The sequence below is a fragment of the Scatophagus argus genome, chromosome 18, assembly GCF_020382885.2.
Source record: "Scatophagus argus isolate fScaArg1 chromosome 18, fScaArg1.pri, whole genome shotgun sequence".
Classification (NCBI taxonomy): domain Eukaryota; kingdom Metazoa; phylum Chordata; class Actinopteri; family Scatophagidae; genus Scatophagus; species Scatophagus argus.
Genome location: NC_058510.1, coordinates 5,578,828 through 5,593,811, shown reverse-complemented (window position 1 = coordinate 5,593,811; position 14,984 = coordinate 5,578,828). Strand labels below are relative to the sequence as shown.

General features: G+C 44.2%; 1 protein-coding gene across 7 annotated transcripts in view; it reads right to left on the bottom strand.

Annotated features, from left to right (window-relative positions):
- ncoa2 (nuclear receptor coactivator 2) overlaps positions 1 to 14,984 on the bottom strand; it is a 53,128-nt gene that overhangs the window by 8,248 nt on the left and 29,896 nt on the right. For all 7 annotated transcript variants that reach the window (XM_046370762.1, XM_046370757.1, XM_046370765.1 and 4 more), the window contains 8 exons: positions 14,257 to 14,434; positions 12,565 to 12,753; positions 10,235 to 10,336; positions 9,108 to 9,248; positions 8,678 to 8,825; positions 6,770 to 8,132; positions 569 to 788; positions 178 to 387 (listed from right to left, as the gene is read on the bottom strand). In XM_046370762.1, coding sequence (XP_046226718.1) covers positions 178 to 387; positions 569 to 788; positions 6,770 to 8,132; positions 8,678 to 8,825; positions 9,108 to 9,248; positions 10,235 to 10,336; positions 12,565 to 12,753; positions 14,257 to 14,434 — 2,551 coding nt within the window. The remainder of the gene's footprint in view (positions 1 to 177; positions 388 to 568; positions 789 to 6,769; positions 8,133 to 8,677; positions 8,826 to 9,107; positions 9,249 to 10,234; positions 10,337 to 12,564; positions 12,754 to 14,256; positions 14,435 to 14,984) is intronic.

Here is a 14,984-nt window from a genome sequence, read left to right as displayed (position 1 = left end):
TTGTAAAAGCATGACCGTGTCAAGATAAGACACATGCAGTCTGTCAAGTCTGTTATGTTGGGGGCTGGACCTTTTAATTTTACACTGGGTCAATGTTTTAATTTTTTAACAAGTAACAGCACACACGCACATCAATATCATAAACTGTAACCACAAAAACACAACGGTCACACCCACCTGTGTTGACTATACCGGCCTGATTAGGCATCATGCCGTGACTTCCCACCATGCCTTGCTGCTGCTGCTGCTGTTGTATGAGAGTGTAGGGGCTAGTGGCCCTTATGGGGTACTGTAATGATGTCTGCTGAGGAGACACATTCATGTCCAGAGACACACTCCTCACAGGCAGAGCCCTGCCTGGCTGGCCTGGACGAACACCCCCGAAGTCTGCAGACAGGAATAAATGGTTTTCAGCCAAAGACAACAAATAAAATTGCTCAAACTGTTTCATAACTTTATATTTAAAACGGTATGAGCTCATGATTGGAGTATTTTTTGAACAATGTGAAGTTGTAATATAATGAGGTTCCCTGCGTGGGGGAACCCTCCTCGTGAGTGTGGAACTCACTCGTTGGGCCCATGCCAGTCCCAATGCCCCGGTGCTGGTGCTGCTGCTGCTGCTGCTGCTGCTGCGCCGCCATGGCTGGACTGGTCTCAGACATCTGCAGGATGTCATTGATGATATTCTGTTTGTCCATGGGACTGGGCAATGAGATCGGCCGTGGCTCACAGAAGAGCTGTGGCTGAGCATTCTGCAGGTCGTTCAAGATGTCATCCAGCTCTGACGACTGCAGAGAACAGAGTGAGAGCAAAAGGGACATTGTGAAAACACAAAACCAAACAAACCACTATGTCTCTATGTAGTTCCTCTTCAAATTTTCCATTTCAAAATTCTCTAAAATGTTCAGACTTATCAGTCGACTTTTCAGATCATATTTCATCTCCAAGTACAAACTGCTAGATTTTTATTATGCTAACATGTTACCTTCTGACTATGTATGTATGTACTATGTATGTTCACAGAAAATTAACAGACCAACTGTGTGCCTTTTAAACCATCTCACATGATGCTACTGAGCCAGTTAAATTTGAGCATTCTGAAGCGTTGTGACCGGGGTCAGTGAATTGGTGTACACCATTAACAGCCAGGCGTACTCCTGTGGGGCACCGAGTCGGTGGAGTCTGCACACTGTTTGACAGTTATCGTAATCAGTAGATCTATTGGTAAATTCCAGTGGTCAGATTTGTGTTTGCATTGCCATAAACACATGCAAACAAGTCAAGGGACATTGATAAGAAAGATCTGGTGAATGTGATTCAGGCTTACACAAAATTATATTCTGATCATTTCTGACCATTAGCATAGCATAGAAAGTTAGCACAGCTTTGCGTGGCTGAAGGCTGACCCTGGTGTTTGTTTGGTCAGCTGACAATTATGTGGTTGCTGCCACTGGCTGACATGCCATTTACACAGTTTTCCCAGCCCTTGTCCTTAGGTGTTAAGTGCTGCACTGAAATGAAGCAGACCCACTGAGATAAGGCGCACACACAGGGGAGAGACAAGACAAGGGACAACGGTCAGAGAAAGAAGTGAGTCTGAGAAGATATTTCCCATGGCCTGCTCTAAAAAGAGAACGCAGACAGTGAAAATAAAGCTTCCAATAAAGAATGGACAGACTCTTAGATGTTCATTCTTCCCACGGGCAGTTCAAAACCACAGTATCTCATATCTGACACCTGGTCGATTATTAAAAGCGCCAGTGTGAAGCTCCACTACTAGACAAAGCATCTTCTGAGAAAAGATACCAACTCAAATCTGAACTGAGGGCACAAAAAATAAAGGTTTTATATGGCATTGAATCATAATACAAGTTAAACATTATGATGCTCTGGGTCTTTGCTTAAGGAATTTTTCTCTAACTAGACCTCTTTGTACTTCTTCCCTCACTTTTGACGACATCAAGCTGATTTTGAATGTACTGGCTGCCTGCTCCAAAAACCATGAAAAAGACTGTGTGATCAATTTATCTTTTTAAAAAAGTTCAGAATTTTATATTTTATACAACAGAATAGGGGCTGTCTGTCTGGAAACACAAATATCTTTCCACACACTATTCTTTTTCCCATATGCATGCAAACTTGGAAATGACTAAAATCAAATTCCATATTTTTCTAATACTGTGTAGGAACCCTACATGCATTCAGAAAGCAATTACTGCTTAACCTGTAGAAACACAAAGAAAAATATTCGTGTGACAGGCATACACATTTACTGAGAGCAAAGCAAGTCTGTGAACACAACAACTCTTGCATGAGGAGTCTTTATCTGGGAGATGGGAACAGCAGGCTTGGCCTTGTTTATAATACAGCAGTAACCCCGGGATAAAATGGACCACTTTCCATCAAATCTAGGCCAGACTTCACTTTGACTTAGCTTATCAGACACGTACTACTCTTCGCTTAGCAGCTGGTGTTTTCAAACACACAACTGTGGTCGCCCCCTCCCCTCAAAGTCCACGATCTTTAAGCACATAGTTAAAAATTGCTGTGTTAATTTAAACATTATTGTTTGTTTGTCCCCTATGAGTGAAAAAACACAGCAAAGATGGAAAAGATGATTTGGCTTTCTGCTGGACAACATGGGAGAGCAGCATGCAGCAACAGGAGTTTGGTTGGTGCCAAAGTTGGACTTGCTCTGCCCCCCCTCCCACTGCAAACAGCTGGACTGAGACTGTCCAATCAAAACCCAGTACAGTCTGTAGCTGCGTTCACACACAGCCGGGGCTTTACATGATCTGGCCAGTTTTTGTTCAGTTCTTCAAACAAGTATCTTAAACAAAGACAAGGCCATGCTGGGATCTGGTTTAATCTCTTGGAAGGACACTTTCTTTCTATGACACACTAAGAACGGACAAAATAACAGGAACACCTAAATAACGCAGTGCGATACAACAACAACATGATGCTGTTAAGCCATCAGGTTGAACATTATTAATTTGTTATTTTAGTGAACTGAATTTTACTGTAAGGCAAAAATGTATGTGGCCATAATGCTTCTTCAAGATGCCTGAGGGACCTTGGATAAATAAGATGCACTGGCTCTAACTGGCCAGGAGAGTGCAGCACACTTGGAATCACAGATGGTTCCTGATCGTGACATACTGCACAACAGAAAAACATCACACCAGCCACTATTTTGCTGTTTTACTTCAGCGCTCCTGACAATGACCATCAGGGAAATAAATGCTGCTACAGATTACAAATGCTGGGTAGAAAGGTTGCACTGCAGACTAAAGCCTGCATGTGTTTTACTGTGAGACTTTTTGCTCCCCCAGGTTACAAGATCCTGTTCTACAAGCATCAGCAGCAGACAGATAGCCTCACAATGCTGATCACTCCAAGAGGCAGACAAACATACAGAGTATGTGGGAGAGCTAGAGAGAGTAGAAGAGTGGGGGGTGGGAGAGAGAAAAGCCCTAATGAGGTCAGGAATGATGTAATGCTCCTGTACACGGTTTGCTCTTTCCCTCCTCCTCCTCCTCTCCGATTCTCTCCTCCCACTTTCTATTCTCTTGGTGCTTTGACACTTAATGGGTCCTATTTCTACCAATCCATGTTACTCTTCTTTCACGTCATGTCAGTGCATGCAATGCAATCTGTGCCTGACTTTTCAGCACCTCCGGCTGCTAAATCTGCAAAGATTTGTTGGGCCAAATGATCATTATCAAATATTATCAAGTCATGCCGTATTTGCAAGATCATTATTCTCCACGCTGAGTAGTTGTTGCACTGGAAGAGCAGCTAAGGACACGTACTGTATATCACGAGCTGAAGTTTAAGGGTACATATGCATATTTTAAAAATCCTGTATGTTTTGCTCTTCAAACACCACCTCTATGCTTGTCCCCATACCCAAAAGACAAATAAGAAATTGTCGAGTTGGAAGCATGAGTAGGGGGGAAAAAAACCCCTATCTTTGTTTGGTCCTCTTCAATTGAGGTTACTTAATAAATTTAAAAATGTACAGATATCACAGACACTGTGACCTAATAATGTTTGATACTAAGTGGACTCACAATGTACAGCATGCTCTGCCAAATGTGCATTCTTAAAATTTGACTCAACTTAAACTGACTGCATCATATAAATGTGCAAGTTAATCATTATTAATGTCATGTGTAGGCTGTCAAACGTGGAGTTTGGAGGGCAGTAGGATCAATATGCCTCTCTAATGTAACCCTAAGCATTTCCTAGGAAAGGGAACTGAGAAACAGGGTGGGTAAAGCAGAACTACCACAATCAAGTAAGCCAGAAGGACAAGTCAGTTCCTCCCCAATCATGCTGGCCTTCTGACATCTAAAAATAACAAATTTAACTAAAACAACTGATCCATTCACCACACGAAACAGGTACAACTGTAAGTCTTCTGGCTACAAGAATGTAACTGGTGTTTATTATGAGATTGATCTCATTTCATCATTTTAAATAATTCGGTTTGTTTGATCTGTGTGATATCTCTGCGCTTTGAATGATATCCTAAAAGGGAAGTTAAACACAGCAAATCAACTTTACAACACACCAGCGGATTATGTTTGAATGGAGGACTGGGGAGAAAAATGACAAGAAATCTGTATTTTTAACATTCACATATTTACCAGTACCAAAATGCTCTCATTCCTTTCTGAGGAACACTTTCTGATGACTCCTCAAGCAGTCATTAAACTGAGAAATTATTTTTCTAATATTTCTGACAACTACTGAAAGACTCCTCCCCGTGTGCTTGGGGGGTTACTGGTTCCTCCCATTGGCCCAGGGAGGCAGGGATGACCATAAGTTTACTTCCTTCGGTCATCAGGTAAACTGCTACCACTGAGCTCTGCTCTGATTTCTCATTTAGCTCTGCTCCTGCTATCAATAATTCAGCCCTCAAACAATCATGGGGAAGAGAGAGGCGGGAGGGAGGAAGCAGAGAAAACAGTGGATGAGGTTAGCAGAGAGAAGGATGAGTGGACTTTTTAACTAGTACAGTCAGCTTTCACACATGCCCAAGCAGCAGTTCACTCTTTCCCACGTAATGGCTTAGTCAATGATTAATTCACATCTAACAAACAATTTTATTCTGGGTTGGAAAGCATAGCATGTGAAATACGTTCACTGTTAGAAGCTACATGTGCTTTAGTGTCCATCGAACTGTGAAACCCAGATCTCAACACTTTCACCTGTTCTGCCAACACACTTAGACAAAAAACCGCCAGTATTCAAGACATACAAATTAAACCTCTCTGTTTCTCTCAATTTCTATTCCTCCTCCATTGTTTCTCGTATACCGCTAGTTCTACAGATACACCACTCCCTTTCCCTTTATCTCCATGGTAGCAGAGAGGACATGCAGGAGCATATGGCTCATCATTTTCCCTCTGCCTGCTGAGGCTGGGCTCTCCTGGGGGAATCTACACCTCTCTCATCTCTCCTTCTTTGTTCAGTTCATCAGCAGCTCTTATTGTCCATCCAATCACCTTTTTCTGTTATTTCATATGCACCCAAGGGGCCATGCACATACTGTACATACACAGCTGCCATGCGCAGCGTACATGCGGTCTGATGGGTCTGTCTGCATGGGAAGCACCACACTGTTTATATAAAGAGGGTAGGAAATAAGAAAGCAACGCTCTTTAGGATCAACAAATCAACGCTTGTTAAACTTGCTGATCTGTCTGTGCACGCTTCTCCAGACTGCGGGTTTGGACACTGCTTTGCTGTTTTATCAAAGGGTGAACATGCATTTCTACAAAAAAAACAAAAAAACAAAAAAAAAAACAAAATGTGAAAATGTTTCATGTTGTTGACACTGATGTTGCATCACTGAGCCTTCTGACTGGGCTAAGAAGAGGGAGGCGATGAGAGAAACTGAGACAGCAAAGCATGTGAGAGTGTTCATGTAATTTTGTGTAATTCTATGTACTTCTGTGGTTAGCAGTTATGTGTGCAACAGAACTACATTTGCTAGACCCATGTGTTTAGTGGAGTGCACCACACTCAAGTTTCCTGTATATAAGGCCACCAATAGGTTTACTTTCTTGCATTAGAAAATCAGCAAGCTGAAATCTTTGCTACACAGAAAGTGTGAGCTTTACCAGCAACACTGTCCACACTCACTTCCTTTTCCTCTTTTCTCCTCTTCTGTATTTTAGTGCCAGGCCTGACCTGAGCTCAGTGCCAAACCTGTGGATTCTGGCCAAACGCGACCAAGATCAAATGGCTGGAGAACCACAGGGGCTCCCTCCAAATGTCACAGTTGTTTGAAGCTGGCAGACAGCTTCCCTCTGCTTGTGCTGCCAACACGTAGGCAGTGAAAGGACCAGATGTGTTTATTATATACATGACAAAAAAATGCACTATGTCTTAAATATATATGACAAGACTGTAAATCTGAATGACTGTATATATGGTACTAATGCTGTCAGATCTCCACACTGCCAGACCGTTTGTGTGTTTAGCTGTAGCGTCCTGTGTGGACATGGGACTTAGAGGAGCCAAAATCTGCTACCTAACCCAGATTAACACTCAGAGGCAAGTAGAGCAGTACAGGGCAAAAAGTTTTGGATTTTGCAATAGGCTATAGAGAAAGAGGTTACAAAATTGGTTTTAGGGCAGCTTCAGTTCTTTCATCACTTCAAAGACAGGAATGATACAGAAAAAAAAGTTAGTTTTCAAAAATGTTTCTTGAAAGTGCCAGTGAGGAGAAGCAGAGTTTTTTGTAATAACTGACCTGTTCAGCTCGGTCGTATCCTGTGTCTTGTTTCTCCGCCTTGATAAGCGTGTGTTTGCCCCCTTCGAGCTTCACCTCTCCTGGCTCCAGCTTAGGGACCTTGTCCTTCATTACAGTGTCATCTTTATCCAGGAGATAACGTAGCAGGGCATTGTCTTTCTTCTTAGGGCTCAAGGGCTCCTGCTTGGGAGCAGTTTCTGCACCAGAAGCTGTACTACCTGCACCCTGGGCTTGGTCTTGGCCCAGCTCTTTGCCTGTGGCTTCTGCAGTAAGTTTGGCCAGATCTACAGGAGATGAACTGTTCTGAAGAAGCTGGTGGAGGATTTTGTGTTTTTCTTTAAGGGATGTGGCATGGGTATTCCCAGTGTGACCACCCCTGACCCCGGTTCCAGCCTGGTCCTTGCCCTCACCTCCTGTGCCAGGGGACAGGGGTGTCTCCAGAGGCTCTGACTTGGTGGTGAGCAGTTGCAGTAGCTTGGTGTGGCCCTTGTTGTCATGAAGACGACTGTGAGTGTCGTGGCCCTCTGAGGGCCCTTCCCTCTCCTCCTTGGGCTCTGCTAGGTTGCCTTCTGCCTGGCCCTGGGGGTGCCCCTGACCCATCTCTGTGTGAGGTCCAAATGAGTCTCCCGTGCCACCACTAGTGCCACTGCCCCCTCCTACTCCAATTTTTGACATCAAATGAGTGTTTACTCCTGAACCTTGTGTGATGCCAGCTGGGGAGCCTATCTTCCGGTCTGGAGACCCCAGTGTGTGTGCATGAGGGGGCCCATGCCCATGTCCAACACCGTGGCACTCACTAAGGGCCTGAAGAGCTGACAAAGAGCTGCTAGTGTAGCTGTTTGCATGGGTGCCAGTCGTGCTACTAGTACCTGCACCTCCAGGCCCTCCACCACACATCCCCACAGGGGAGGGAGAGTGCAGGCCACCTGCTACACGAGGGCTGCCCGCTCCCACAGGACTACCTCGGTGTCTGGGCGACAGCATGGAGTTCTGCTGAGGTGGATGGGGGCCACCTGCTGGACTGGGACTAGCACGAGAAGGGCTGTTCATCCTCCAGTTAGGGCCCTGCTGTGGTGGCTGCATACCTCCAGTGTGGTTGTGTGGTGGGGGACATCCAAAACGGTAGCCCTGCATATGTCCCCCCATTGCTGCTGGCTCTCTGGGGCCAGCAGGGCCTGGAGGGGAAAAAGGCGTGCTGTTGCTGCTGATAGTAGTGTCTTGGCCCTGAGGCCCCAATCCTGGCAAACTGCCTGGGGTTGGAGGGGTCATGGAGGGAGTGGAGGAGTTCACTGGTTTGGGAGTCATCCCCGTGGCCTGACTGCCAGGACCCATGTCCTGGCCCATTCCACATACTGTCTGCTCCCTGGAGGTTAAACACACACACACACACACAGATAACAAAGTTAGTTCCAGTGCAGTGGTTTTCATGATCAAGATTTTTCTGTAGAAGTTATAAAATAGAGAAAATGACCACTTCAATGTGTTGGGATTTATCCTGAGTATGTGTTTTATTTTGGGGAAAGGGCCATTAGGGCTGATGGTTTAAATATCATTTTGCTGTTCTTTGGGCACCAGCTGAATTTGGCTGTTTAAAGTCTACACTGAATTGGTGGCAGAAATCTCAGTACTGACTAAGAAAACACAGTCATAACTAACTGCCATGGGGAGATGATGGAAAATGCATTTTACTTCTCTTTTGAATGAACTAACATTGATTTCTGATTTTATTACAAACCCATTTCCTGAGACCAAGACCGCTAGCAAGCATGACTTTACAAATGAGCCCATCTGCACAGAACATACGAAGAGGTCGTGCTGCAGGGCACTAGCAGGTTAAAACATGCAACCAAGTTCATGCAGCAGATTTGTCTCTCTCATCCTGACACAGAGGTAGGTAGCCAGACATACCTCTGAAGAATGTGCAGGGACATGTAGAGCTGGGGTTCGTTGGTGGCGGGCGAGCGCACCAATTTACTCTTGGTGTGGGCTGACACGATGGTTCCATCAGAGAGGGAGAAACGGTAGATGGGGCTGAATGCCTGGCCATGGCGGAGCACTAAGGACACATATTCATTTTTATTAGCAGAAACACATTTTAACTTGGATGACTACTTTGTGTACAAGCAATAGATAACTCACTCTGGGTCACCTGTTTTGTACTGCGTATCCTCTCAGGTTTTCAGTGATACAATGTTAACTGAACTGAGGGTCTCAAAGCAACCCTGATCACTGTTTTACACACACGCACTTGTCAAACAACAGCATCAGAAATTCCATTGGAAATACCCACTAACATTAAAGAATTAAACAGGATAATCTTTTCAGCGAGTGGTATTACCTTCCTGCTGATGTCTCTTGGCAAAAGACATCTCTCCATCGTTCTGTAGGTGGAATCTCTGGATGCAGCGCCTCACCAGATCCTCCCAGCCTGGCTTCATGGACGCCCGCAGGAGACTGGTATCCAGGGACGTTATCTTGCCTAAACACAGGGGACCGGATTAGCACTGAAGTCAGGATTTCTATAGACCTGCACAAACCAACAACAGCTGCGCTGACAGGGATTTAATGTCTTTCTCAAACATAAATACACAGAACAACTTGTTGATCTTCCCTTGGCCTCTCTGCTGCACGACCAGGCTCTGTGGTTTGATAATGGTTGAAGAAACACTGACGATTTACTCTGCTGACATTTTCATTTATCAAGAGCTTTACTTTGAAATTTCTTGTGTGCTAATAAGGCACTGATATGAAAGTCCTGATTACACAAGATTAGAAAAGCCTAAAACAAACAGCGTCAGTCCAGACTCTAGATTGCCATTTCTATGATCAATACAGCAGGTAGAAGGATTCATTTCATCACCAGAGAAGCTTAAGCTCTATTGAGTCATAAGAGTGCCATAGAAAAAAAAAAAAAAAAAGAAAACATTGGTGCTGTTGCAGAAAAAGTAAAAATCTGGTTGTGGAACTGCTCTAAATAGCTATATGTCATATTGAATATCTATGAGGGTATGTTTGTGTGTCTTTGTGCCACACACAAATGGTACAAGCACATCAAAGACCATGTGAAAGGCAGACAACTGTCTGCATGGCAGCGTCAGTGTTCAGACAGATACTTTACCTTCCAGACTGCAGACAGAGGTGGGCAGCAGGTTCAAGTAACATGTTCAATCCTAAGGGCCTTTACCAAGGATATAATAATCTTTAAATACCTAAACTGTAGTGTGAGGTGATTTATGTGATGAGGTGGTGCTGAGCATGTGCCTGAGTAGAGGCACTATATTAATTATTGCAATTACAGGGAAAGCAGCTCTAGGTGTGAAAAAAACTCTAACAAATTGTCAGCGAGGAATGGAGAATGGTCACTATACAGCTGAACAGTATGGTTCAGTTGGTTCGATCTGTCTTCTTTCAATGTTCTTTGCATTATTTGCTTGTAGTTCTTGGCTATATGGTTGGATTGTGTACCTTGCAGGTCCTGCCGTGTGGTGAAGCTCTCATGCGTGGGAAGCATGGGTCTTTCCTTCATGGGCACCCTGCGAGCCACACAGATCAGGCACGACTGAAAGTCTGAGAGAGAGAGAGAAGGAGAAGGAGAAGGAGAGAAGGAGAGAGAGAGAGAGAGAGAGAGAGAGAGAACAGAGGGATTGTGTGGGGGAAAGGAAAGATCAGATGGAGGATGTAACAAAGAAGACCAGGCAGAGAGAGAGAAGGGACGAAGGGGGATGGGACAAGAGGGAGGAGAGGATGGGGACATGAATGATAGAGACAGAGGGAGAGAAAGAAATGAAATGCATGTTATTCCCAGGCAGCATAATTAATACAGTTATTAATGAGCATGGGGATCAGGGCTCCGCTCCTTTCATGAGGAGGAGCAACTATTGCTGGCAAGGGAAATGACAAAGTGTGACCTTTAAAGGTGTGTATGTGTAGTGCGTGTACTATGTGTGTATGTATGAGAGTGCCTGCAAGCATGTGTCTTTAGCTAGTCTCACCTATAATACTATCTCTCACCGATGACACCTCCCTTGGCCGAACATTAAACATCGCCATCAGTCAATCATGAGACCCACACACACGTCCAAGACTGGGGTGACCCCAAAAAGTCTACCATCTAACTTTCCTGTTCCAGTAATACCCAAAATCCCACACGTTTCTGGCAAAGAACACATGGCAGGACTGACACACACACTCACACTCTTCATTTTGACTTGTAAACAGAGCCTCTTGGGTGGTCCACCTCATAGATCTGTGAATCCCTCTAAATTCTCCTGCTTTCTCTCTCCTTCCTCTGTCTACAGCTGGACAAATGTCTGCAACTGCAACCACTGATCCTGCCTTACCACACACAAACAAACACACACACGCACACCCCTCTGGCGTGGATCCTAGTCAGTCTATTTGCCAGAGTATAGTTGGCAAGCGGAGGGAGTGGGGGTGGGAGGGGGGTGGGGGGGCAAGACAGGTTGAGACTAGACTTGGAATGAAACATTTGCATTTCAACTCATTGTTTTAATTAACCACTGAATTATAGTTTGGCAGTGGGGAATTATGGCCGCTCATTATAGCCATAGAGCAAACAGGATTTAGGCAGTTAAAGACGTAGAATGCAGTTTTGAGAACATTACGCATCAGTGTGGAAAAGTCTCAGATAAAAGACAGTCACTTGTGATGGAAATTTACTCAAACTACGGGGGCTCAAATTTCTGCCTAAAGCCATGAAAACCACTAGAAAAGCCTGGTGACCTCTCAGTGACTGAATGCTGTAAGGAGAGCAGAGGCAACATACAATTTAAATCATTTCCCACGAAAAGCAGATGTTTATACTGGAGGCTTCAGTGAATGCAGCTTCTCTTATGGTTCTCTCTCTCTTATATGCTCCAAAACACGCCTCAAAGTGTCGTTGTGACTTGAAGCCTTATCAAAAGCCCAGTTTATTGAGGCAATACAGATGATTAAAACAGTCACATCCTTTCCTTGGAGTCATACGCCCAGGTTTGTGAGGGATGGACATGAATTATAGATGGGCTTTAATGACAGCTGACTCCAGCACAGGTTTTCATCAGTTTCTTGTAACCATGTTCACTTACAATGCCAGTTATAAGCCTAAATATGGCAAAACCTCAAACATCAATTCATAATAAATCTAAATGTAAATGGTCACAGTTTGGATTCATATTTAAATCTATCTTTCATTCTTGCAGCAGTGATGAGGTTAACTCTTTTTTTGTTCCTAATCACGTTTTTTTAGCTAGCTCAGCTCTGCTTGCAGGCATCTTATTCCGTCCATTTAAAATTTTTTATTCTGTTAACTTTCATTCATACACTGAAGATGGCAGCAGCCATTCTGATGCTATGTAAGGTGGAGATGATTATGATTTTTTTTTTCTGATTTTGCAGTCACTCTTCTCTGCCAGACTAAACTGAGTTTTCACCAATTTCTCTATTTTTTTCAGTTCAGAGACGCTTTTAGGCTAATTTTTTGCAATTTCTAATTTTTTAATTTTTCTAATTTTTTACAGTTTTTTGTCTGTCATAATCAGACCTTTGCCTCCAATAATGACTAGAGACTTGTTGAGAGACTATTTCAGCTCTGAGATCCTAGTTATTGATTCTATACTTAATTTTTAAAATTGCTGCAGATTTAATCAAAAAGATTTAAATATGAGATGGTAAAAAATAGAGGCTTGCACCATACAAATCACATGACAGGAGGCAGATCCCAGAGCTAATCTTTCCCAAGGATCCCATCCTCCAACTCTCTTTTCCCACATAATCTCCACTCTCTCCTTCCATACCATCTCCTTCCTCCTTGATGGACTTGGGTTCGGAGACGGCGAAACACTGCATGGTTTCATATTTCTGCTGCTGAGGCTCATGGTCGTGAGACTCGTCTTGGCTCTCACTGTGGGGGTTGACCAGCATTCGGCAGTTGAATGTGTGACTGTTCCTCCTCGGACCCTCGCTGGACCATGGGACGCCGTTCACTACAGGGGAGGCAAGAAGGAGCAGCAAGGGAGATTCACAATGTGACTTCCTGGGCATTTTATTGGATGAATTTTACCACAGCCAAAAACTTAACAACAAAACTGTGGAGCTCGGGGAGCTGCAATGTGCGAGCCAAGAGAGGCTACCACACTGCAAGTGAAAGACATAATGAGAGCAAGACAGAGAGAATGAAGCCGGAAAAAAGTGTAAAAAGGAGAGAGCAGTTGCTGGGTAGAGATCAGTTATAATGAACAGTTGGAACCCGAAGCCCTGTGCAATCTATCCACAGCTATGCATCACAGCCAGGCCTCCATATGCATGTCCTCTAAAACATCACTGCCAATCTTTCTTCTCCTCTCCAACACTTACACAGTCACGAGCAAACACGCATGTACAGGCATGTACAAGCAGACGCGGGCACACATGCACAAAAAGAGAAGAGACATGTACAGTCACACTCACACACACATACACAACTCATTTAACTCAAACTCCCATCACACTCCATCTGGTTTGTGATCTCATTCAGTGCATTGATAATCTCCCAGTATCTGGGACACAGCCCACTGATCATTTCCAGGGTACTCCGCTCTGTGCTGCTCTCCCACCCAGATGGCTGGTCACTCAGACCTCAATCCGGAGCACCAGGAGAGAAGCGGAGGGGAAAGGCAGAAGGGAGAAAAGTGGCTCCTGATGGGGTGCACTGACATACATTACAATCGCCTCTTGCGCAGGGGAGATGGAAAAGCAGGATGTAGAGGAGGAATCGAGATCAGGTTTGAAAGAAGCCTGGGATGAAGAGGGGAGGGAAAAAAGCAAATGTCCGTCTTCTGCTAATAAATAGACTGTTTTCGTGAGGTGAGCAATGCTCTGAGAAAGACAATGCTTTTGAGGGAAATGGGAAAGCGAGAACATAAAAATGGGAACCTGGTGATGGTGAAAATAACAGAAAGTGAAGAGAGGGGGAAGGAAGGGCATGAGATGAGAATATAGGAAGGGAGCGATGCTGCTGACAGGGGAGAGACGCTGAAAAAGGAAGTTAATTAGCTGAAAAAGGAGGGAGGAAGAAGAGACGATTGAGAGCAAATGTCTGGGCTGAGCATTGGCAAAAGAGAGGAGGAAGACTCTACAGATTTTACACACTGTGCCAACCCTGTATATAAAGCTTACGTAACACTTTGGCATTAGCCAGCTTTCTCACATCTTCTCCTTAGCAGTTTAACTATCTACAGCATACCTGTTTGAACAGAGGGGAAGAAGAGAAGCAAGGGTGTTCAGCGACAGAGGAGGCACACAATGTCAAAGGTAAGATATCAGATCAGGCCCCAAATGCAAAAAATTGCAGAGGTGGGAGTGAAGAAAGGAAGGGGAACATATATGTGGAGTTTGGAGGGCAGAGAGAAACATGGAACACAAGTGACACAGCAAGACAGAAAACTGACAGGTAGGAAAAGCCAGACAGTGAGGCTAATGCTGGCAGGGAAAATGAGTGTGGGACTAACCAAGGGACTTGGGCAGCAGGTTCTTGATGAACTCAGCGTGATCCCCAACATGCAGCACGCTGTAGACGCTGGTGTTCATCAGCTCCTCCTGGTTGTAGCGCAGATACTGGGTCACATTCTCAGACACGAAGACGATGTTGCCCTCCATGTTCACCACAAAGAAGAAGCCGTCCAGGGCCTGGAGGGGAGAAAGAGAGAAAAATAAGAAATGTTCAGATTTGTTTAATTTTTGATTTTTTTCTCCAATTGATACAGCGCAAATCTCTGACTGTGAAAGTAGAAGGAGGGTAGATAAAAAAAAAAAAATGTTCGACCATCTATATTTCTCCCTAATACTGGCTGGTAAGTAATTGCTAAGAGAAATAACACTGGACCCAAGTAGATTAATATAAGTCCTTCCATGATATGCTTTATTCACTCTTGGAAAATTGGGATAATTTTAATTTTTAGCATGTGTTTTATCAAGAAGCTTAGTCACAGTTATTGCTAGTTGCAATAGGCAGCTTGACTGCTACACTGTGCATCAGGCACAACTCCTGAAGACACTCAACATCAGTGTGTCTGATAAAAAGCAGGATAAAAGCTAAAAAAAGGAGGAGCACTTAATTGAAAGAATATTGCCCCGGGTCAGCCATTACACACACAGTCGTGTCAAGTAGGCCATCAAATCACACAGAGCCATTAAAAAGGGAATTCTGGTGGTTGTAAAGCTATAAAATCTAGTGTCA